This window comes from Monopterus albus, unplaced genomic scaffold (assembly GCF_001952655.1).
Source record: "Monopterus albus unplaced genomic scaffold, M_albus_1.0 scaffold93.1, whole genome shotgun sequence".
NCBI classification, from domain to species: domain Eukaryota; kingdom Metazoa; phylum Chordata; class Actinopteri; order Synbranchiformes; family Synbranchidae; genus Monopterus; species Monopterus albus.
The window spans coordinates 1,024-26,290 of record NW_018127973.1 but is presented as its reverse complement, the minus strand read 5'-3'; the positions used below and the strand labels follow the sequence as shown (position 1 = coordinate 26,290).

General features: G+C 39.9%; 3 protein-coding genes across 3 annotated transcripts; 2 read left to right on the top strand and 1 right to left on the bottom strand.

Annotated features, from left to right (window-relative positions):
* The first annotated feature begins 760 nt into the window (after positions 1-760).
* On the top strand, positions 761-16,716 carry kcnn4 (potassium intermediate/small conductance calcium-activated channel, subfamily N, member 4). Its single transcript, XM_020608476.1, has 9 exons — positions 761-1,415; positions 5,599-5,694; positions 6,667-7,103; positions 8,766-8,901; positions 11,383-11,493; positions 13,331-13,452; positions 15,278-15,347; positions 16,013-16,179; positions 16,308-16,716. Exons 1-9 carry the CDS (start codon positions 1,128-1,130, stop codon positions 16,309-16,311), a joined length of 1,431 nt encoding a protein of 476 aa, XP_020464132.1. The 5' UTR covers positions 761-1,127; the 3' UTR covers positions 16,312-16,716.
* A 141-nt stretch (positions 16,717-16,857) lies between these two features.
* LOC109964883 (zinc finger protein 62 homolog) lies at positions 16,858-21,580 on the bottom strand. The gene is made up of 2 exons (XM_020608475.1): positions 21,216-21,580; positions 16,858-20,088 (listed from the first exon to the last, which is right to left on the bottom strand). Exon 2 carries the CDS (start codon positions 20,055-20,057, stop codon positions 18,081-18,083), a length of 1,977 nt encoding a protein of 658 aa, XP_020464131.1. The 5' UTR covers positions 20,058-20,088; positions 21,216-21,580; the 3' UTR covers positions 16,858-18,080.
* Positions 21,581-22,077: 497 nt separating this feature from the next.
* smg9 (SMG9 nonsense mediated mRNA decay factor) lies at positions 22,078-24,590 on the top strand. Its single transcript, XM_020608484.1, has 6 exons — positions 22,078-22,630; positions 22,727-22,801; positions 23,276-23,510; positions 23,661-23,758; positions 23,871-23,983; positions 24,437-24,590. The coding sequence occupies exons 3-6, from the start codon at positions 23,477-23,479 to the stop codon at positions 24,573-24,575; spliced, it is 384 nt and encodes a 127-aa protein (XP_020464140.1). The 5' UTR covers positions 22,078-22,630; positions 22,727-22,801; positions 23,276-23,476; the 3' UTR covers positions 24,576-24,590.
* Positions 24,591-25,267: the final 677 nt, after the last annotated feature.

The window sequence follows — 25,267 nt, the reverse complement described above, 5'->3', positions numbered from 1 at the left end:
AGTATGTTCGAGACAACAACTCTGCCGGTGTTCTGGATTAAAGTCATGACAGAATACCCTGAGATCACAGCACTGAAAACCCTGTTGCCATTTCCGACATCCTATCTGTGTGAAGCGGGTTTTTCTGCAGTGACAGCAACCAAAACAAAACAACGGAGTAGACTGAACATAAGCAACACACTTCGGGTGTCATTGTCTCCTGTTACCCCCAGATGGGACCGTCTCGTTGCAGAGAAACGAGCTCAGGGCTCCCATTGATTTAGCGTTATGGGGAGTTAAAGTTTTCAACACAGTGGATTCACGTTTATTATTATATTAACAATATAAACAATCTACGTATAGATGACGGGAGTAAGGCAATGACGATATTCTGAACGGACAGCATCAGGTCAGAGGGCGGTGGCACTCGGCCACTAGATGTCACTTGTAGCTGTTGTGGAACTCGTGCTCTCTGTCGTTGCAGTGCGTTAAGTGGAAATAAAACAATTCCCGAGGTTCCTCGTGGGTGCATTACCTATTTTATTAAATATTTTTGTCTTCAGAAACGGAAAGCAGGTAACCAACCATGCGTTCCCTGATAATTAAAATAGTTTTCTTGTAGCTAAAGAGTTTTTATACCACGCCGCCTCTTATGTGATCAGACTGGTCCAAATCAAGTGGAGTAAAGTATAAAAGAACATCTTTGTTCTCTTAAAAACACTGAGGCTGCAATCTTCCCGTGCTTCAAATGCAAATAGGCGTTAACTCCTTGACAACGCATCGCCCCTTCACGAGCACATGCACTATACACACAAAGAATTCGTTTGTAGCAGGCTGACGCGCACTCATAAAATAAAAAGCCATGTAAATAACGGCATACAGACCATTACAGTGTCTAAAGGCACCAGTGTGCGTAACCACGCCGCGCCGGTTGCTGGGAGTGTTGAGGTGAGGGTGTATAAGAGGCAACTGTTTTGGTAAACTCGCTAGTTCCATGAGCGACAGACGAAAGAAGGGTCTGGTACACAGTGCGCCCATCGGACTATGCCTTTCCCAGTTTAGGAGGAAAACAAAAGGGAGGTCTGCACGGGCAGAGGACGGAGTGGAGAGCCACGACTGGGAGAAAGGGACAGGCAGGCGCTCTGGAGATGGAGATGACACGCCCCGGTCTGCAAGGCGATTCCACAGTGGACTGCTTAAAGTGCGGTGGCTTGTTAAATCACAACGACGGAGACTCAGCAGAGGTATCTGTGCCGCTGTCACTTCCCGGGATTCGGACAAGTCCTATGGAGGGAGACAACCTCTACAGACTGCGAGACCGAAAGTTTTTATTGGAGGATAAAAAGCGCCTTTGCGCTTTGGCTTTGGCTGCTGCTCTTCTCGGGATACTACTCATGATCATTCACGTCGAGATATGCCCCTTCGTTTATAAACCGGTAGGTTTAAGAAACTAACCACTTGGTCAATGAAGAGCTGATCAAATCGGACTGTTCAGAAATAAATAACGTGGAAATGTTTTCACTTGAATTTTGTTGATACTTGAGCTAAAAGCGGTAGTCTTCCATCTCTCTAGTTTCCACTACAGCTCTCATTATTTTGCTCTCTGCTAATGAATGTCAGAGCTTTTCTACATATTGCATAGTTAGAACATTTTCACGGCAGTGCCTGTTCTGTGAACCAGCTAGATCATTATCAGACATAAACATTAAATCCACTTTTCCAGTTGGTCAAGACATTTTAGTTCCCTTGAACTCATCATTAAATGATACATTGATCAATAAGTCATCATGCAAGAGAACTAAAAGCCCATTAACAGTTCCTTGTGTAGCTGTTATAATTGCTCAAATAGTTTTTCACTTATAATAGAACAGATACATACAAATCATATTGTCTTTCACTTGTGAGCTCATAACTGGTGCAGAAAAACCACCTTTACACGGCTGGCTCTCTCTGCCCTTATAACAAGTTCCTTGATTAACAGACAGAACAAGCCCCATGCAGCACCACAACAGAATCTGCACATGGGCTTTGAACCTCTCTGACCCATACTGATTAGTTAGTTCAATTCCAGACTCTATTTGGTAGTACAGCCTCATGACATTAATATGCAGATTTCAGTGGATAACAGTGCCAGGCCACACAGTCAACAAATTATTAACTCCCCCAACTTCCTACAACGCACGCCAGTTCCACATGTGGAAAAAAGTTCTCATGCGTGCCGCAAAAACATCAGACCACCTCTATGCTGTGCAGTCGGTGATTGACCACAGTGCTAAAGAGCCACGCATTTCTAACTCACATCAGCTAATCTTTTGAGAAACCTGTGGAAACATGGTTTGATCTTCAAGACTACGCCTGGTGCATTTAGAAAGTTGGATCTGGGGAAACATGGTAATGAAATTAACACCCCTGGCATGAATGCAACATTACTATTCTGGTTTACAAATAAGAAGCAAGAACAGGTGTTGTCAGGCCATTACTAACAACAGGCATCAGCTTTGGTACTGTGGAAATGCTGATGCACTGGAAAAGTGTTCTCCGCCCCAGGTACAACATATTATTATGGAGAGGCTGCATTAGTGAATTTACCATGGCTCATGTAACCATTGTGACCATTTGTCTTTTAACTTCATGTCATCTCCAGGTTTTTATCTGAGAGGTGACATCTTTATCCCCCGTTGACAGACCCGACTTTTGGTCAGACAGGGGCAATCATAACAAAATACAACATCTTTACAGTTGGCGGTAGTGCACTTGAATCATTATTGTTGTTTTTATAAAAGCCATTTTAAATATGCTGCAGAATGTTTTGGAGCTGCCGTATCAAAGTTAATGCCTGCCTACACAGTTGTATTTTAAGCATACCTTGTCATGGTTATGCATGAACACGAGGCTATTTATGGAATGTTTTCCACATTTCACCTCTTCCCTTACAGCAAGATTGCTCACAGTACTTCAGGCTATCTTTCCACATGATTTAGCGTATAATTTGAGTGTTTGTACGGCCAGTCTAAAAGTTTTTAAGTTTTGAGTTTGGCTGGGCTAGAGCCAAGAGTGTGCACTTTGACCTGGATGCAACCTCATGTCCTCTTTTCTGCAGCTCTTTGTTCACTTTCCTGGAATGACCTTATAATTCAAAACAATAGCCACATATTGTGAATGAAAAGTTGAGCATAATATCTAGGATTTAAAAGAATATTCCCTGACACGTGAACAGGAGGTAAAGTGGGTCATTTTGACGAGCTCTTACCTCTGACTGTAAGACTGTTGGTTTGTGGTTCAAAAAGAAACAATAAGCACTTTGGCAACATTTGCATGTTTGGTAAAATCCAAATATGACTTTAGCAATTTCACATTTATTCCAAAATACTGAACATCTGAAGCTGCTAAGATTTACTTTCATGCTATAATTCTCTCACATTTTTACCCACCTGTTCTCCTAGCACTCATACACTAATACTACTTACACAATCACTATAAACATACAGGCATTACAGATGTAATATACTTCCTGGATATAGTCTTCTGTTCTGGCCAAATTGTATTAGATGTCCCAGTGTTTGCATATAAAATGTTTAATAGGTTAACACCTTGTCCACATAGCACATAATTCAGAAAAATGTTTGTTAATCAGATTAAGAGTAAGGCAACTTTTGCCAGTCCTTTGTAGCATCCAACCAGACCTGTTGTCATGTTTTAACACAGCTTAACACATTTTGGAGAGCTTGTCGCTGTCTGAAACTGAAACCAGGCTTATGCAGAGTCTACAAAGCACATGCAAATTAGCACAACTTACAGATATGCTGTGCGCTTTGTCATCTCTCCCATGCCTTGTATGCAATATGCCACTATTCACCCCAAAACCAGCATTCTGGGCATTATCCACATTTGACCCATAAGCAACATGATGAAACACAGGCCTCGCTACACAAGGACCAGCTATGGCTCATAGCTAAAACTTGCAAAAAAAAGCTGTTTCCATTGCTGAAACTGAGATGTGACTATCAAAGGTAACTCAGAACTGGTACTCATGCATATGCTACTTTGCTGATTAACACATCCCCAACCAGAAAACAGTCATTTTTTAAATGAGCTGATGTAGGCATTTGTGGTCATAAACCACTTCCCTCCAAAACATCACTATAGAAATTCCTGCAGACCAGGGTTTCTCTAGCCCCATAATTTATCTCAAGGGGTGATAAGACACTGCAGTTAATCAGTAACTAATTAGGATGAAAAACCAGAGTACAGTAAAGTGGCATCTTACTCACCTGGAGTCTTCGATAGCTAGTGATTTGCAGGTTTTGTTCCTCTCTGACTGCTAATTAGCCACACTTGTCCTGTACACTGTTGGCCAGGTGAAGCTTGTTAAGCATCAGTCACCTGTTTCACTCATCAGCACATGTTCAGGAAATCCCTAACACTGTCTCCTACTGTAATATTGTTATGAAATGTCCATTAGGTACTTGACTGTGAAATCACTTTGTGCAAATCCTCTGCATCAACTTTTTTTCCTATGACTGTCCTGCTACATCAGTATAATTATCTTGCAGGATATTATTTGTAAACCTTTTACCTCTAGTTCCCTGAGTGATCTACACCACAAGAGTCTACATGAAAGCTAATAAGACCACAGAAACTAACAAACCAAATTACATAACTAAAGTCAGATAAATATTTTTGCTCAGAAAAGTTTTTATTTTTTTATTTTTTGCTTTGCCTTGGGTGGCCTGTTTTGGTGATAGTGGCTTGTTGTCTGTCCAAGACTATGTGAAACAATTCGAACCTAATTTGGGTTAAAGTTAACCCAAATTAGGTTCATTGGGTTTAAAATGCCTGCTTCCAACAGGAAAACGTTACAAAAACATTTTTAGAAATGCTGTTGTTGAACTCTCTCCTATGGATTGTGGTGAAATGTTGAGCTTTTGTGGAGTGGAACTGGAAAACCACATACCTGCCAATGGATGTCACACCATACCACCTACATGCTTCATCAAGTTTGGAAGTTTGTAATTATCTTTTTTACTGTAAACCACACTGAACTGCTCTTCCTGTTAATAAAAATTCCATTGACATTGCATCATTTGCACTGAGATGCATGAATGAAGGATATAGGTGCTCTTTAACCTGCTGAGAACAAGGTGATATGGCCTATTTCTATATTAATTCTATGAACATATTAGCCATTTAGGGACACACCATCATAGTGTGTATCTGTTGCCTACATCATTTCCCTGAAATGAAAATTATTTAATTACAAGCACTGCTGTTACTCTAATTGAGCTGTGATGTATGTACTTTTAAGGAGTTCATTACAGAATCAGTAAGAGACTTTCATTAGGCTTAATTACTGTAAAATTCTAATCAGGCTTCTTTTGTAAAGGCAAGAATCACAGAGTAGCCTACAGATATGTTACTACAGCACAACCAGCAGGATATTCCACTGAAATTAGTTCTAAATTATGGCCAAAACATCATCTTATGCCCAGCAGTTCAGTTCAGGACCTAGTTCATTAAATCCTGATAATGGAGAACCTTAATGGAAAGAGACTAAATTTCAGTTGTTGCAGAAAATCCTCCTTTTATGTCTTATTTCCCTTGTCTCCATTTCCTTCCCAGGGCTCAAACATGGCCTTAATCATGAACTGTTCCATCAGCCTGTCCACTGGGTGTCTCCTGATCCTCATTATAGCTTTCCATTATAAGGACATCAGGGTGAGTTTGCCTTCCCCCATTTGTTTCCAACAGTTTGGAGAGCCTGTGTGTATGCTTGTGAATGTGTATTGCTGATCTTCAGGACTTGACTTGTCATGATTTTTTGCATCTTTTTTTAATACAAGTAATGTTTGGTCCAACTTAGCTTGGTCAGAATAATACTTTGTAAGAGATACTTATAGGCAATTGTTTTAGAAGGAGCTCTCGGTCCACTGATGGCAGCCTCAACATCGATTACCTGTGTTATATTTGCTCTGTTCATAAAAATCCCTGGATTAAAACACACACAATGTAGCAGCTGTGGTATTTTTCCAGTCCACGTGGCTTGTTGTCATTGTGTGTGAATTCAATATGCATGAAGAGATTTGGTTGAAATTAAACAGAATAAACATTGTTTCATTTTCCCTCATACACACTCACGGGATGCACGTTCATTAAAGTGCAACAAGGGAAGAAAATACTGTGTGACCAATAGTAATAAACCCTGAACTACCCTGCAGAGTTCATGGTTTCCTTACTGTTATGCTCAGGCTGCTGGGTTAATACTCTCACCCACAGGGTTTTTAGTTTGTTCATAAGTCATGTGTGTCTGATACAAGAGGGGTCCATGCCAAGTGCATAGATTAGATTAGGAAGGGCAGGTTTAGGGCGGAGACCAACACACAGGCAGTGTCGCGCCTATAGGTTTAATTTTTTTGCTGCCAAAGGTGTCACACTAAATGATGCAAAAATGTCAAGATGTTTTAATCAGTGGACATTTTAGGTAATGAAACAGGAGGGTAAACCTTTCTGAGAATACTGACTTACTTAATTTCCTTTATCTTCTGTAGCACAATAAAGCCACATATTGAAGGCATGGACACATTCTCACTTTCTTATAACTAGCAACATTAAGTTGTGACTGTATTTTCATTGGTTTCCATCTCCATCTTTTCTTGCTCAGTGTCTTTACTGTTCTCCTCTGTCTTTAAGCTGTTCATCATTGACTACAACCAAGTGGACTGGCGTATTGCCATGACCAGCCACAGGGTTTTGGTGATCACCCTGGAGCTGTTGGTCTGCTCCATCCATCCTGTTGGCACATACTGGAAGGCAGGCCTCCATGTCAACTCCTCTTCCCCTGCGCCGCTCTGTGTTTCCAACCACCAAAGCGAGACCCTGCTGGACATGGAGTTGCTGTTATCGGTTCTGATGTTCCTTCGTTTGTACTTGGTGCACAGGGCCATCCTGCTGCACAGCAAAGTGCTGCTGAGCGCCTCCTACAGGAGCATCGGCTCGCTCAACAACATCAACTTCACCTTCCGCTTTGTTCTCAAGGTACTGATGAACAAACACCCGGGGCGCACGCTGCTGGTCTTCATCCTCTTCTTTTGGCTCACTGCATCCTGGATGCTCACTCTGTGTGAGAGGTAGGGAAGAGAACTGCATGTGTGTAACCAATGCAAATGGTCAGAGTACAATACTTGCAAAAAACTGGTATGATGTTATGTTCTTTGTCCATTAATGCATAATATCCTTACAAATAAGCGACACATACAGTAACCTTGGTGAGTGACTGGCCATATGAAGAGGGGCATTGATCATAGGTAGTATGGCTGTGTTCAAAGGTAAAGGTAATGTAAGAAATGTTGTGTGGGCTCTTTCCTAGCACATTTAGAAGTGCTGCTAGTTGTATTTTCCCCCTTTTGAAAAGTGCTAAGCGAAGCTAACCATCTGCTGACTGCTTCCTTGTTAGCACGCAGATATGGGAGTGACATCAGTGGTCTCATCTAACTATGGAAGAAGTGAAAAACCAGATTTTGTCCAAAATGCTGAGCTATTAATTTCTTAAACATACAAAAATTTGGTAACTTTTTGCCTTGTAACTGTTGCCCTAATGCTGAAATAAACTACATTTAATTTGGTCACTACTGGATATAATATATTAGTTTATTACCACTGGACAAGCACTCACTGAATGACCTCTTTGTATGGTTACTGCCAAGTGTGTATTGGACTCATGCTTTATAATATTTAACAAGTTTACACTGATAGCCATTTCCTGACTTTGTAAGTGCTGTAGAGCATCAGCCCATATCACACTGTTTGATCAACAGACCATTTTGTTTTAAATCAAGCACAAGCTCTTATCATTGTGCACATGAAATGGAGGTTTAATGTGTTGCTGTATCAAAGACAAAGTTTTAGAATCTTCAGACTGGCAGACTAATTTCTTGGGTTTAGGTGTCAATCTAATGCTTTATTTTGTCGGTCAAACACTTCCAAGAAACTGATAAATTTGTACACTCTCAATTAGTTTATTCCAAGTAAAGTGTAAGTTCAGGAGTCATTAAGACTGCGCCCAGTATGTGTGAAGACAAGTCTTCTACATAACATATGGATAGGGTGAGGTGATATGACAATATAAATGAGAAAAGTATATAAATTGATAGATTTAGTCACACTGTATTTTAATATTTTTGGTTATATTAGGCCATTGTGAGTAATATACAAGCCAATAAACTGAACAGTTTCAAGGCAAAATTGGAGTTATACAACAATTAAGCCCATTTCCCAGGTGTTTTCTTTGCTGTACTAGTCATTCCCATCTGGTTATTTTGTCCATAAACAAAAGGGTTGTTGACTGATCAACAGATTTTCAAAAAAACATACCATATCAAGCGTATTGAGATTGCAGAATTACATATATTGTGATAACAGATTTTGTCTGTATCACCCACCCTTAAATTGATAACCTATGATTTAATATGGTTTAAAGTGAGTTGTTCTTTCATGGTAATACATGTATTTCTGGATATCAACATTTGCTTAGAAATGCAACACGGCTAACAAAACTTAAAGAGCTGTCTGCTTTATGTGTACCCTTTCTCTGTAAAACACACTGATTTCATGGTTATTTCAAGAGAGCTTCTAAAGTAATTATTATTGCAGACCATTAAAATAAAATATTTCCTGGTTATATTTAAGTAAAACATGGTTATATTTACAGAACTTGAAAATAGTCACGCGTGTTTAGATTTAATTGCAGTGGGATCCATAACAGTCTCAGTCATGCCTTCTCCCTTGTGCAGGCAGACCCAAGCACTGACAGGCCACATGAACACGGCTCTGTGGCTGATAGCCATCACCTTCCTCACAGTGGGCTATGGGGATGTGGCGCCCTCCACCAGCTGTGGCATGGCAGTGTGTCTCTTCACTGGAGTCATGGTAACTAGGCTGCTTGTTGAGAAAATGAAATAGCTATAAAAAACAAAACAAAAGGAAGACTTAAGATTTCTTGCTTGTTTGACTAATAGAAATGTTTTAAAAGGAAAGGAATGGCATGCAATTGTTTGCATATTGAAGTTTGCATGCAATACTTGTTAAAGCATTCATGTTATTTCATTTCAAGTGGTTGATGTCTGTCTGTTATCAGAAAATTATTTTGCCAGCACAGCAGTGGTAGTTTTAACAGGAAAGACATTTTTGCTTGGGTAACTAGAATGGAGCTGATCTTTGTTTTGCTTCTGTTTGTTAATAACCAAACCATCTCATATTTGTCTCTATGCGTAGCATGATAATAATGGGCACAAACAAGATGTTCTGTTGCTGTTCCTTTCTGTTGCCTTCTCTTCTATCTCGTTCCATTCCAATCTCCTCTAGTCAGTCCTCTTCTGCTGTGCCTCATTTCTTTCTATTTTGGTCCATTCCATTTCTCACCAGTATATTCATTTCTGGTTTGTTCTGTTTTATTACTTTCTGTTCTGTTCCATTTTATTCTGATCTACTCTGGTCCACACTGTTCCATATCATTCTCTCTGGTTGGTTTCATGCCCTTCTGTTCCACTGTAGCAACTCCCAGTTTTCCTATTTAATGTTTCCCCATTTCATATAGAGCCAGTTCAGCTTGATTCACTTCTCTCCTGTACCTTTTGCATTCTAGCCCAGTCTATTGTGCTCTATTCCAGTTGTTATCTTTTTATACATTTGGACCTTTTTTGTCTGGCTGCACACCCTCTTGGTGACATGAGTGTCTTCATCTTCTTGAGTGTGTGATTTAGATCAGCGCTGTTATTAATGAAAAAAATATTGGCAGTACCAGGTGCTAACACAACAAGACTCGGGGAGGGAAACTGTCAGCATGCAGTGGGCACTGTATAGTCCACACAAAACATCTGTAGGGAGTGTGATCTGTCTGCTGAGTGATGACACTGTTGTGATGACAGGCTTATTAAAAAGGAAGAAGACAAAGAATTCCATTCAGTTCAAGTGATTTCATGCGGTGCATGGGATCAAATAAGAGCAAAAGCTTTTTTTTTTATTACAGAAAGATAATATTGTAGTTTGTTGGTAATGTGAAAAAGTGGCATGGTTAAGACTGAAATCAGGTGGAGTGGAAGGTCAAAGACAGAGTTGGACATAACAAGGACGGGGAAATAATATCAGAGGCAAAACAAAGAGTTACGGGAAAGTAAGATAAGCAGTAGGTCACTTGAAAGCACAAGGTGGCTTTATGTTTGAATAGGCAGTAGACTTTGCTTCAATGTCGGCTGCCTCACCTCTGGTACAAGCAGGTAAGAGTCACCGCCTGGTTTTGGATACAGGCACGTGTTTGGTTTGGACACCTCTGTGACAGAATGGAAAACAACCTTTCCTCTCTCTTTCCCCATCTGTCTTGTTTTTATAATCTTTCCCTCTTGTGACAGAAAACTTTCCACCATATCCATTTTTGGGTGGTTTATTGCCTTTGGCACCGCTACAACAGGAGGGTGTGCCAACCTGTGCCCACGATTTGGAAAAATAAATAAATAAATGCATACTTTTCCCGCTCCCATCAGGGAAGTTCTGGGAACCAATGACATGGGGGATGCTCACACCTGAAATATGGTTGAAAGCCTTTACGGTCAGCACTTCTGCTGGACTCCAGCCATAGCTCAGTTTGCAGCTGCATTCAGGGGTTGACAACACTGTTTGCATCTCATCACTGGGTGTGGATGGATCCAAGGAAAGTACCTCCCAGGTTTAACAGACTGTGTAATGACAGATATTCTATGGGTGTTGGAATGAAGGATAAATATATTTTAATTCTGGTTTGTGCTTCTTTATGCTCCTGCTTAATCTTGTGCTCTCCTTCTTTCTCCCTCTTTCTAATGCAAGCTGAAAAAAGGAAAGCAGGTAAAGACCGGTTCTCTTTCATCATTATCCCTGGCAGACATGGGATCAGTGCAGTGTTTGTCTTTGCTTATGACGTGCCTATTTATGTGACTATGTGGATGCGATTCATCCATTTCCAGCCCCATCTGAATATTAACCATCATTCTGTAGTTTCCTGTCCAGCAATAGCTCAAAGCTATTCTCAGAGGAAACCCACATTATTATAGCAGTGCCACAGAATGTCGTGTAAATATAACTCTGATTTATAGGACAAACCATTTGACGTATGTAGATCAACATTCAGTTTTCTGAACAAGTGCTTTCCCTTAAGGGGAACAGTGGTGCAAAAGACACAAAACCCGCTGTTGAGGATTCAACTAAATCAGGTATAAAATCAAATGATAAAAGTTAACATCAGTGTCTCTTGTATTGTGTCTTGCTGATGTCTCTTCAGTATTATGGGTCAGTCTTAGATGATCATTGTGAGGACAGGAAGATGGTAAATAAATCTGTAACCATGCCAACAGATGTATGTGTGTGTGTGTTGGGTTTTAGGGTGTAGCCTGCACTGCCATGCTGGTGGCAGTAGTCACAGAGAAGCTGGCTCTGAACAAAGGAGAGAAACACGTGCACTTCTTCATGCTGGACATCCAGATCTCTAAAAGGGTGAGAATTATGCTGTAATTTTTTTTAGCAAAATGTTCACATTATGAGACACTCGAATATCAGGAAAAACACATCTACTCACCCAGTGGATAACTCTTCTACTCTTATTTTTCTTCTGCATTACTTGTATGTTTTGGCAGTTTTTGGCCTGGTGGTGAAATGGTTAAGTAAAGTTTGTTACAGTATTTGTAGTGAATGGGCCAAAAATGTAAGAGTCATTTAATAGGAAGCCACCATGAGGTATTCAGTTCTGTAGAGGATGTAATGAAATAGAGATTTTACAGACAATTATTACATACGCTCAATGTAGGTCAGATAACTCTCAAACCCAGAAATTCATTTTCGGGGTGATGTCATGTGACAAAATAAACCCTAATGACATCCCAGGCTCTCTTGTACCGACTTCAAAAAAGACATGATCTTCTAAGCTAAAATATCCAGTAAACTAGATGTAACACATGTATGGGTGTTTTGTGTTGTTTTTTTTTTAATTTCTTTAATGGGAGCTAAAAATGGTGTGTGATATTTTTGTGATTATTTCATTATCATATAATCATTTATAATCAATTCAGCTTCCATATATAAACATTTAACAAACAGTCATTAGCTTTCCTCGCATCAGAAGTGACTGTAGTGTGCAGAGCGAAATAAGAAAGATGATAAAACAGATAGAGTTGTTCAGATGGAAGTGTTCGCTACTTTGCATGCCCCATGCATGTGACAGTTTCTATAATTTTTCTTTCATTTAATAGGAGACACCAGGATAGGTTAGGATAGCAAGGGAAAAGAGGAGGTCTGCTAACCTCTTTATAGCCTTTTCAAGGCATCAAACAGAGGAAATAATCTTATCTCTGACAGGAAAGAAACTTGTGTCAGTTCAGGATGGTGCAGCAATGGGCAGGAAACGGGTTGAGCTAACATGTGTTTCTGAGTGTGTGTATGTGTGTGTGGAAGAGGCTTGCAGAAGAAGTAATCTTTTTTGTAACCCTGGACAGGATTCAAGTGTTTGCTTACTGAAGGAGGTGTCAGATAAACAAAACCCTACAAGGGAATGTTGTCATAAAGCCAGGAAAGTGTTTGAGGAAAATATATACTGTAAATGTGTAGTGACGGACATAGTTCCTTCAAACTTAGTTTTGATCTGTGCTTTGTACGCAGCGCAATAACTTGTCACCAAACTGTAAAGCAGAATCTGACTGTGGTAGCTGCATTGCTTTGGAGGATACAACCATTTCCTTGTTCCTGGTGGCTGCATCCTGTCACTAGATGCATCTATAAGCCTTGCTTGTGGTTGTTTTGGTGTGTCTGTAATTGTGTGTGCATCCTTCTGAGCTATCTAGTGCAGTCCAGCTTTACACTGATGGGAACAAGGGAAGACATCTGGATGCAGACATTGACAGCATCTATTAATAACCCTCACAACAGGGCCAGAGTGACATCATCACAGGGCAGTAGTGATCTGGGCAGAAAGACAAACAGACATGAATAGAATCAAAGAGACATTTAAAAAAAAGTGACAGTGAAGAAATCCTGCAATGCCTAAACCTTATACAAGCTTCTCTGTGAAAATAAGACCTTCATAGTTCTGTTTTATCTGAAATCTACATCATAGAAAAGGGATGAACAGGAAAACCTATCTGGATTTAATCAGCTGGCTTGGATGCTTTTACTTGATATAAACCAGATTTTGAGTGAAAACATTTTATTTTAAGTGCTATACTTGTTTTTAGTCAGTCAAGCTTGCAAGTTTAGTTGAGCTCATCTTTTATCACTACATTTCTACTCTTGGAACTTCTGTGTTTGATCGGGTAATTTGAATGTTCCATCTTTTTACCAGATCCGCCATGCTGCTGCTAATGTGCTAAGGGAGTGCTGGCTTCTGCACCGCACAAACACGACCAAGGGAAACCGCGGTGAGCACCGAAAACACCGGCGATGCCTTCTGGAAGCCATCAGAGTGTGAGTTACTGTATTGCAAAATGATACCTACAGGCAGGATGTCTGTGTGTTTGTGTCTGGGTGAGAGATGTTACTGGGTGGTGGTTTATGTGTGCCTTATAGTACATAGTGACTCAATTTGGACACTGATGACTCAGTCTCGGACTCAGACTCAAAGATTGGCTGCATTCGGACTTGGATGAGACTCAGACTCATACTTTTTTCGTAATAGGCCATAATAATCAGTGGTGGAAAGTAACTAAGTACATTTACTCAAGTACTGTACTTAAGTACAATTTTGAGGTATCTGTACTTTGAGTATTTTCATCTATTACTTCATACTGTGACTTACAAGCAAATATTGTACTTTTTACTCCACTACATATATTTTATAACTTTAGTTATTTGCTACTTTTCATAACCATATTAATACAGTATAATTATAAGACCTAAATGATCTATGGTGGAAAATTCACAAGCTACCCAGCAGTAATTCACATTAATATAAGATAATTAAAACTAGCTCCGCCTTTACCAGCTGCAACATTAAATGTGATGTACACAATAATGCATCAGTAATTATAATACAATAATATGATACAGAGATGTGAAATGTGCCGTTCTGCATAATGAGCACTTTTGCTTTTAGTACTTTATGTATGTTTTGATACTAATACTTTTGTACTTTTACTTAAGTAACATTTTGAATGCAGGTCTTTTACCTGTAGCAGAGTATTTTTACATTGTTGTATTGCTACTTTTACTTAAGTAAAGGATCTGAGTATTTGTTTGGCTGTGTCACATACAGTAAGCAAACTCCTTTTAAAGTGGTGAGAGCTGTGTCAGTTGTGTTTAATGTAGACCATGACAACTTGGACTTGGGTAACAGGGACTCAACTCAGACTTGACTTAGACTAGACTTTGACCTTTGGTGACTCTGGCTTTACTTGGACTCAAAAACTGGGAGCACAAGACTCGACTCGGACTCATGGTCTACTGTCTCAACTAGAACACTGGTGGTGGTGTTATATATAGTAGAGTGAAGAGCAATGGCTGAACATGTGGATGGATGTGATATGGAGCAGGACTTCAGTGGAAGGGCCCATGGATGCTGGCTCTAATGAAAACTTGAGGTGAATCAGATGGATTGAGTTGGATGCAGAAAAGGAAAGAGACAGAGAAAGTGAATGAGGGAGAATAAAACAGAATATTATGAAGTTAGTCTTCCTGATGAAATTCTTGCTAAACTTCATTATAATGAGGAATCATATTTTTCCCATTTAAGTTGTGACTTGTGAATTGCACAAGACAAGAGGCCGAGAAGTGTTTGATCATTATCCTGACAACAGAATTATGTGTGTGTGTATCAGCCTGGGTGGAGGTGTTGTGCTTCCTGCTTTACACCAGGCAAAGCCACTATAAATAAGTTCACTGTGGAAAGTATGAGCACAGGCACTTCCACACCCCAGGATTAAGAACAGTATATCTGGATACTTGATTGCAATACTGGGCTCCATATTTCTTGTTTTGTGATATTCCTATTTAGCTATTTCCTGCACCAGGACAAAGATTAGGATGCTCCATCTGATCTGTAGATGGAACATGCTATCATATTGGCCTTCTTTTTAATCAAAGAAATTAACTAGTAAATGAAATTACCATGAACTGTTTCCTTATCTGAGTGTAATGGAATAATGTAGGCTAATTATGCTAATTTTGTCCATTTAAAATTGAATCTACAACACAATAAAGCAAAGGGGTCTAAACACCCTCTGAAGAGATGGTGTATGCATGAAATGCGTCCATACGACTGAGCTCTATCAATCTTTTTTTTTCCCCTGCACAGATTTAGGCATTTGCGTCTCAAACAAAGAAAACTGAGAGATTATGTGAGTGAGATGGTGGACCTCCCTAAGGTGAGTGACAGCTGCTGTATCTCTGCAGTATTTTGAACACATGTTTTTGGAAAGGCTAATGCCAAAATAGATGACAAAGACTACACTCAATACTTATTGTTCACAGACTATTTTATCTATATTCATGAGCCCAGAAGTTTTCCATGGGGAATAAACTCCAGATATAAAGACATTACCTACTGAGAGACAGTGATTTGTGAAATTTTAAATTTGTTTTCTTGACTGATTAACAGGGAAAACAAGTCTAGTTTGTCCAGATTTCAAGTGTAACCCCTTGGTAAGATGTAAATACTAAACCGTGCCGTGGTCACTTTGCAATCAGTTACAGTCTGACAACAACGAGCAAAGAGGACAATTTTTTTTTACCAATTTTATTTCTATTGGCTTGTCTTTTTAAACAAAGTTGCTAAAGGAGTTGCCTTTCTAAGTTCTACGTTTCGAGTAATGAGCTGGCTTGAAACCGTCACACATCCACAACACATATAGCAGCGTGTCAGTCAGCTAAGAGACATCAACTCTCCAAAGTTCCATATTGAATTTGCAACATAGATTTAAAATGTCTGCACAAAATTCAATAATATTGGACAGATGTAAGGGTACTGTTTGACCCACCAGTGTTTTTCCTTGAAAACACAAGAAATCTTTGCATTTGCATTGTTCAACAGATGCAGATGATTATGTGTGACCTCAGTGCCAATTGGAATAACTCCTATCGAGAGATGGAGCAGCGTATCCTCTCCATGGAGCAGAAGCTGGATGAGCTGAGTCGCTGCTTCCAGCAAACCTCGGAGCTCTTGTATCAGGTCCTACGTCATCGCAACCCAGAGATCAGGTAAACAACGCAGCTGCCACCGAGCCTGTGCAGATCTGCTAACAATGCACTGCAGGATGTGGTGTTTACACTGAATCAGGATGTGTCTGTAAGGAAAATACTTTTTTTGTTGTTGTTGTTTTCTGCAGGTGACATGGCTCTGCGCATTTAAGACAGTAACTGTCTTCATCTATAGTATCCATGAAAATGAGAAGGCAAATCCTCTCCATCCAGAGCTGCTCCAGACTCCTACCATGCTGAACCACTTGGAGGACAAACATACTTATTAAAGAGCTCATCTTCTGGCCTTGTGCTGAGAGCATTGCACACTGACTCGTAGCTGCAAAAACATACATACAGAATAAGATTTCTATTCACTGTGGGAGAGGGATCGCTGTGCATTTTCAGCGATCTCTGATTCAAGCAGTTGTTTTGGTGACAGTGAAAGAACTGAATTAATCTCAAACAAGGACTGTGGAGAGTCTTGTAATTCACACTGTCAAAGGCAACAGGATTGCTCACTTCTCTGTTATTTGTAAGTTTCACTGACAGACTCCATCGCTGCCTTATTCCTGTGAAATAAGTGCACTTTTGCATGTTAATTTTATTTTAAATTCCTTGCAATATTTTACAGTGCTAACCTAATCAGATTTAAAAACTTACTTTTCATTAGCAGAGAGTTAAATGGTTACTAAGTTTATTGAAGGTAATACAGGCTCTAACAATATATCACTGTTCTGCTTTCCTACAACATCAATTCAAGTATTTGAGTGCAAAGATAACTATATTTCCAACCGTAGGTTCAGTGAAACTCATAGTTTAATATCTACACTTAATTTTGTAATAATCTGATGCAGGAAGAGCTTCTGCGCTTTACACCTCTTCTCAGAACAAAAACACTTGAGATGAAGTTGCACTGGAAGCTCATCTTAGCGAACCAACAGCTCCCTCTAGTGGACAGGAGTTCACTACACCATGTAATATTGAGCACTATTGACATTAAAGTGGTAAAGATTATATAGCAACCATATAAAAATCAGATGCTATTGTCAACCTGAATATCAATGTCTCACGGTAACATAAAAATTGTAGGTGGTGAAAACAAATAAGAAAAACAAAACAAAAAGCTTCAGAAACCCCCCAAACAAATGTCACTGTCTAGAATACACTTTGTGAGAAAAATTAGCTAAACTGGACTAACTCTTTCTCTGAAGGACAAACTGGAATTGTGGTGTGTTTTAAATTAATCCACTGCTTAAAAATAGTTCATCATGGTTTAATATATACTCTGGCACACTGTCCAAACAAACAAACAAAAAAAATTTGGAGGAACGTATTCTAATCCTGTTTACTATGTTTCATTTGCACATGGTGAAAATGTGTTAACACCTATCCAGGACAGTCTTATAATTAAAAGTCTTTAAGAATTAATGTGCATGATGTTTATTTGGTTTTGTCACTTGGTAACAAATTAAACAAAATGGTCAGATGACATATAAGAATGATACCTTTTGATGTCCGTGCAGATGATACCTTTTGATTTTAAAACTGCTTTAAAGGAGTAGTTTGGGACTTTTCAAGTTGGTCTTAAAACAATATTGGTGTATACCTTTGAGATATACTGACTCATGTTAGCTTAGTGGAACAGATGAAGTTGCATTTGATCCACAGATGAACATCAGAGTGCATGTTTTTACTGAATGAGAGTTATGTAGTTTTTCCCTCTTTTTATGCAGCGTAGTGACGGACTGAGTGGAAACACTCAGGGTCTATGTGGAGAGTAGGTGACATGACAATGACCAAGACCTATTCTCACGTACACAGGGATACATGAGTATTGGTTTAACACCAGCTTGAAAAATCCCAAACTATGCCTTTAAAGTGTGGTAAGGATAAACAAGGTGTGTTACTGCCTTGTTGTTTTAAGGGATTTTTGAACAGTTCATTTTTGTCCAGTTTTTAAGTTGGTGCCATATGTAAGCTGAAGGCCTAAAAAAGGGTTGTCCGCAGTCACATGTAAAGGGCTGTCTGCACTTTTTATTAACTTTACGTTTCCAAGCATGACCAGAATGAGCTTTTTTCCATGAGTTGCCCTTCATGTGTTCTGCTAAGAGTTTTGCTCCTGTGAAAGTCTCCCCACAGCTGACACAGATATAGCTTATGGCCTCCGCATGCTGAACACAATGTCGCAGGAGGTGCAGCCGGTGCTTAAAAGCTCGGCCGCAGTGGCACTGGTGTGAGCGGTGGCCTCGGTGGAGGTAGCGGTGACTGATGATGAGGGAGGGCTGCCGCAACATGGCACCACACTGCCTGCAGGGGTGAGAGGCCTTGGAGCGCCAGCCTGCATTCATACGTTTCATCAAGGCCACATCCTGGCTGTCATTCTCAAACATGGCCAAAATACTGGGTATTGGTGGGGAGACAGGGTCAAAGTTTGCTGTGGCTGGAGTTGCATCAGTGGCATCAAGAAGGTCAAATAAAGGTGAAGAAAGACAGCTTGGAGGTGGGGTGGCTGGCTGACCTAAGGCACCGTCTGTCCCCTGTTTGACAGGTGCAGCAGGAGACCCCATGCATATTGAGGCAGAGCTGCCTGGGTTGGAAGAGACCATCAAGTCAGAAGATGGGCTTGATTTTACAGCAGTGGACAGTGACCCTGCATAGGTCTGCCCAACCTGGAGCTTCCCATTAATGACCTGGCTGACTACGTTATTACTACTGATGGAAGACTGGGCTGTGATGCCACAGACATCTAGTGGAACCTTTTTATCAGTCAGTGCAGATGGATTGGTGATGATGCAAACCTTTGTGCTGACCACTGACGTGTGAACTCTGGTGACATGGTTTAACAAAGTTTTCTCTGAAGTGAAAAAGGACTTGCATATGTTGCATGCTTTCGGCATTGTTTCGGAACAAAAGAAGACCAAAGGTGATTTGCTTTGTTTTGGACACTGGTGGTGATGGTACAAGATCTCATGAGAAAAAACTTGCCCACAGATGTCACAGGAATACAAAGGCAAGTAGTGTTCATTGAGAGCCGTCTCAGTTGAAAACAGCTTCTTACAGAGTAAACACTGATATTTTACCCTTACACCACTGCAGTGCAGCAAATGGAGCTTTATTGACTTAAATGGCCCTCTACCACACACACCACATACTGAACTGTCCACACTAGGAGGGGGTGTGTGGTTTTTTTTAGAGTGCAGACAAGTCGAGGAGTCACTGGAATCATCAGTTGAACTTGATTTGCAGTCACCATCTGATTTTGGATGGTCTGTAATGAGGTTTGCAGCTTTAGAAAGTATTTCATCTTCATCATCAGATTCACAGCTGGTAGAATCATCCGTCTCCTCACAATCACTTTCTGTGTCAATGTCTTTATCATCTTCACCCAGTATATATTCAACACTGTTTTCAGGGGTTTCTGGTCTCTCAGGCTTTATCTCAGTAATTTGTTGAGACCTCAATGGTGACACTGAGTCATGCAATCCCGCGTTTGCGCTTTCTTCTGCAGGCACAGCATTTGAAAAGATGCCACCATTCTGATATGTGACTGCTGAAATCAAAGAGGGAGCTTCCTGAAATGGTGCTGAGCCCATGCACCGTGTCTCTGCATGCTTGTTCAACTCCCACACATTACTGAAAGACAGAAGGCACCTTTTGCAGAGAGGCGGTGAGTGTGCATTATCCAGGTGCATGGAGAGTGACGTCAGGCGTCGGAAAATAACATTGCAGATGTGGCAGGTGGCTGTGATATTGTGGCGTTTGTAGTGTGACATCAAGTTTTTTATGCTGCTAAATTTTTTGCCACATTCCCAACATTTTGCCTCTGAGTGTGCATCTTCCCCCTGCCTTTCTGTGGATACACACCATTCTTCATCGCTGCTTGAGTCTTCAGACATAAGGAGCTGGTCAAGGCAACCTGTGGGTTGTCTAAAATGTAAAGCAGCATAGATAGAATCACTTAAAAATGTTTGAGAGCAAATCCACTATAGTAAAGGTTTCATTCAAACATTAAAGCACAAGCATTACAGTTATGTAATGTTGAGATAAAGATTTATCCAAACTTAATACAGAGCTGAAACGATTACTGAATAGCCTACTGACCAAAAGCCAAAAGGTTCATATCAGAATCTGTATTATTTTGAGTCATTTATCAACCAAACCTACTAGACACTCACTGAAATACCTCAACAGCTTCTAGATAGATTTCTATGAAATTTTGTACAAGCATTCATGGTCTCCAGAGGATATATCCTAATTTGGTGACCTCTATCACCATCAGCTGGTCAAAGTTTTCATTGAGCAGTGAAACGATTCAACATTTACTACACTGGCACATAATTTGGCAGAGACATTCATGATCCCCAATGTGTGAATCCTACTGATTTAGGTGACCTCCTGACTTTTCCTCTAGTCAGCCCATGAGGATCAAATTTGTGAGTTTCAGTAAAATACCAAATACCATCAATACCAAATAAAAACTATTATGAAGAATGCCATTAGGTTTGGTACAAACATTCATGCCTCCCTCAGGATGAACTGTATTGTTTTTGGTCTTAGCATGCTAACATGTTAAACTAAGATGGTGAGCATAGCTACATGTAAAGTGGGTACCACTTTACATGTAGCATGTTAGCATTTAGCTCAAAGCACCTCAGTGCATACTACGCCTCACAGATCATATATGTAGCCTTGTAGTCCATTTCTGTCACTTTTATTTTAGTCTTATGTGACTTTTATATTATTTAAATTGAAGGCCGCTGAGTTTTAAACACGATTAGGTTTATGTAAAATTGTTTGATTTTAAATGCCTGTTAAGTTGCAGCTCTAGTTTGCTTAAACTTTTAATATTAACATTTAACTTTTAATCTAGTACCACAAACCCATCAACACATATTTCTTTCCCTTTGAAATAGTTTACCACTTTTAAATGACCTACCATTACAGATCAGCATGGGTCTTTGTGCAACGTTAAAAAGGCAGCTACGTGTGAGCCATGTAACAGAAGAAGACCTCAATACATCACACTTTAATTTGTGCAGTGAGACTATACTTACCTCTGTCCACAAGTACTGGACCGAAAAACCGATGCATGCAGAACACAGCAACACTGAAATAATTTGATGCTTCCAAACTACAAGGTGACAGCTCGTCCAAGTCTGCACGTCACTTTAAGCATACAAATAGCTAGCATTAACTAGTATCTAATGACATGGGTTTTCGGAAAAATAAACAACCTCTAGTCAAGATTTATGTCTAAACTGCATCCGACTGTAAAGGTGGCGATAATATATATATTATTCAGTACATTACAGTAAGGAAAAACCTGTCACTTTTTCACATTTGAAGACTATCATTTTGCTGATGGCGTCAACAAATAGCTCGTCCATATCCTGATTTGAACCGGAAGAGAGACGCATACACTTCCCAGAATGCATCAGCGTATTTGATTTAACCAAATATGGCAGTCTAATATGTCCTAAAACGTCGGGAAAACTCTGGTTTTGATATATGGTTATATCGGTGTAATGTTAGGCAGTAGAATAATTCAATTTAATGAGATAATAACAAGATTAAAAGCATTCTAGAAAAAATAACCTTGAGCACCGTTGAATTATTAATATGCAGCTTTATTTAATCGAATGATACTTGATAATTCATTCACTTCACACGAACAACGCCTATATTGTATACAGTAAATACTTGAACTATACCTTTAAGAAACCCAGCATCTCATGATGTGGATATTATTGATATACTTTCTAACAAAAAGAAACAAAAGCAGCAGAATATGGCTAAACCAGAAGAACAGGATGTCATATCATATATTTTTCTTTATACAGTAAAGTATGCAACATAGCGAGGACATGGGTTATGCATGTAAATGGTCCTTAAAGTGGCGGAACACATAGCATTACGTTGTTTCACGACGACCTCATTTGCGAGACGGATAGGGCACGTTTGATTGACAACAAACAGAATTTTAAACGGGTGAAATTTCTTCACCTTTTTTATATTCGACAGCCGCTCCAACATTGCATTGTAACTTGTTAAGATAGGAAAGAAGCGCTCTAGCAGACAGGTATTGCTAAAATATTTATGTCAGTCCATAGTCAAGTGCTTGAAGTTGCTCTATGACGATACTATCACCTAAAATCTTTAAACATCGACGAGAGCAATGGCCACATGATTACTAAGTGTCAGTTTTTTCATTACAAAGTAACATTATCTTTAGCTCGCCTATACTTGTACTGGGGTCCCATCCCGAGCTAGCATTCTGTTGACATCAGTTGTGCTAACGTTAGTGAATCAAGTGCGTAGGGACATGTCGGAGTCCGGTCACAGTCAGCCCGGGATGTACGGGCAGGGACGCAGGAGGAGGAGACGCAGGGGAGACAGAGATGCTGGACCTCCGGGGCAAAATCTGTCCGGTCCTAGTCGGGATCGAGAATACCAACCGAGAGAACGAAGAGTACGTTAATACAAACAACCAGCGTTACTTACCCAAATTAGTTGCTTTGATTGCTGGTTTAATTAAGTAGCGACTCATTTTCATTTGTCTGTTCAGGACGCGAGCGAGGACCCTCCAGGCCCACTCATTCAGAAGACCCCCATCATTCTTGCAAAACCCCCTGGGGAAAGGGTACGTTAGCCTATAAAGTGTTGCCTCACTCCTCTGTTGCATTGCTGGGAGAATGCATTACAGAAAAACATTTAAGGGTGTAGCTAGTTACCCATTAAGAAATTTTTGTAGTTGGGCATATTAAACACAATAATGCATGCTATGAAATTAGAATACTTTGATTTGTTAAAGTAATACTCCTGCTTTACAGTTAACGATGGTTGCATTGCATACTTTGATTTGTTAAAGTAATACTTTGCTTGCAGAAAAGTTAGACTGGCTAGTAACTAAAAATATGTGTCAGCATGCATTTTATTATCCAGTTTGAGAACAGTTTTTGGCAGCGGTCTCTCCAGAATTTAGGACTACATTCATATTGCCCAAGGCAGTTAATAAGTGATCATTATAGAAAGTACGGTACATATCTATTAAGCTCTTCTACCTCTCAGCTCATGTGGGTCATTGACTTGTGCTGTTAAATGGACCCTATTCAAGGCCAAACCAATACAGAATGCACCTGTCAGTGGAGCTCCAGTCCCGGAGAAGCCCATCATGCTAATGAAAGCCAGGGATGATGGAGGGAAACCAGGGACCCCACCAGAAGTGGCAGCTCAGCCTTCTGGTCCTGGGTCCTTCAAGACAGAGAGGGAAGGGCAGCGACCTACCCAGCTTGTATACTAGATCCAAAACCGAGGAATGGGTGCTTCCTCGTCAAGTAGTGCTGTGGACCGTAAGTTATTATAGAATTCGCAAAGCTTTTTTCCTACTGGAAATGTCACAAACTATGATGTAGAGAAGTACTGTACTTGGATGCACATGTTAAGGCGGAATCACATGCGATGAGAAAAGTACATTTTGAATCTGTTTATGTAACTTCCAGCTATGGTTGGCCAGTCTAAACTACTCCCTCCGGAGAAGATGAAGCACAGCATTAAGTTAGTGGATGATCAGATGAACTGGTGCGACAGTGCCATGGAGGTGAATTAATATGTGATTGCAGGGCCATTGTCTTAAAAGATTGAAGAATATTTTCAGTATACTGTACTGTATCAATTCAAAGCAAGCTGCTTTTTGTTGTGATGTGTTTTAGTACTTGAGGGACCAGACAGATATGTTGGTGGTGGGAGTCATTGGCCTTCAGGGAACTGGGAAATCTACAATCATGTCACTGTTATCTGCCAACACTCCCGAGGAAGATCAAAGGTAAGGTTGATTATAACACAACAATAAGCACAAGCTTGTAAATGGCTCACTTCTGTGTGAATAATATACTGGTTTTATTTAATAATAAAATAAAATGTTGCACTTGTTAGAGAAACCCGTAAGTGCAAAACAAAATAGTAGCAGAAGTCCACTAAGAGTATTGAACTGTTCTGATCAGGGCTAGAACAGTCCACTGAAAAGCGCAATACAACAGAAGAATATAACTGTATTTGTGTCAGTACTACATAGTACTCAGGCACTTGAGGAATGTATGGGTTGGGTTTAATAGATAAAAAAGAATTGTCAAACTGTAAAATGGCACAAACTGATAACACAAATCAGTAGTTAATTTCTTTATATGTTTATTCACGCAGAGTGCAAGTCTGTGTGAAAGCAGCTTAAGAATGTAATGTGTTCTTTGTTTGGAATAAGCATGTGTTTTTGTTTCCACAGGAATTATGTATTCAGAGCCCAGACTCAAGAAATCAAGGAGAGAGGAGGAAATCAGAGCACCGGGATTGATTTCTTCATCACTCAGGAAAGAGTTATTTTTTTGGATACACAGGTAAGAATGAATCAATGTGTATACTGAGTATTGTTGTCATGATACTGGAACCTCAAATTTCAATATGATACCTTGAAAAATACCGACATTGGATACCATTTTTGATACTGCGGGGTAAAACTGACAGCTAATTGAAGGCATAAAATTTAGAATTTTAGTTAAAAGATAAGTTTAACAAGACTGTAATGTGACAACGAGGTACGATTTGCTTTTCTTTGGTAGCAGAGAACAGCAGAATGGCTGTAGATTTAGGGTGGCATCTCCACAGGGGACCAGGGAAACGCTGCCCCCACATGTAAAACATGAAAAATGGAAAATTGAAACCCCCCAGTATTTGTCTTGACCAATCCTTAAATGTCTACGGAAGCTATAAGAAAATAGATGTTCATCACTCAAAAGTGTTAAACTGACTAAAACATAGTGAATGTTCATTGAATGTTCATCACTCAAAAGTGTTAAACTGCCTCTAAAACATAGTGAATGTTCATTGGGCTGCTCCCACTTCACATTGATTTACATTGCAACAGTGAGCACATCAGCTGTGTGTGGGGCTGTGACTGGTCAGCATGTGCCAAAGTTTGGCCATTCTGTGCCCTGCTTACACCATATAGGCCTACAGCTGATCACTCAAGGTACACAAGTAAAATGGTTTGTTTAAATCCGAGCAAGAGAAATTGCAGTGCTGCAGCAGCCACTTCACAAATTCACAGAAACAAGGT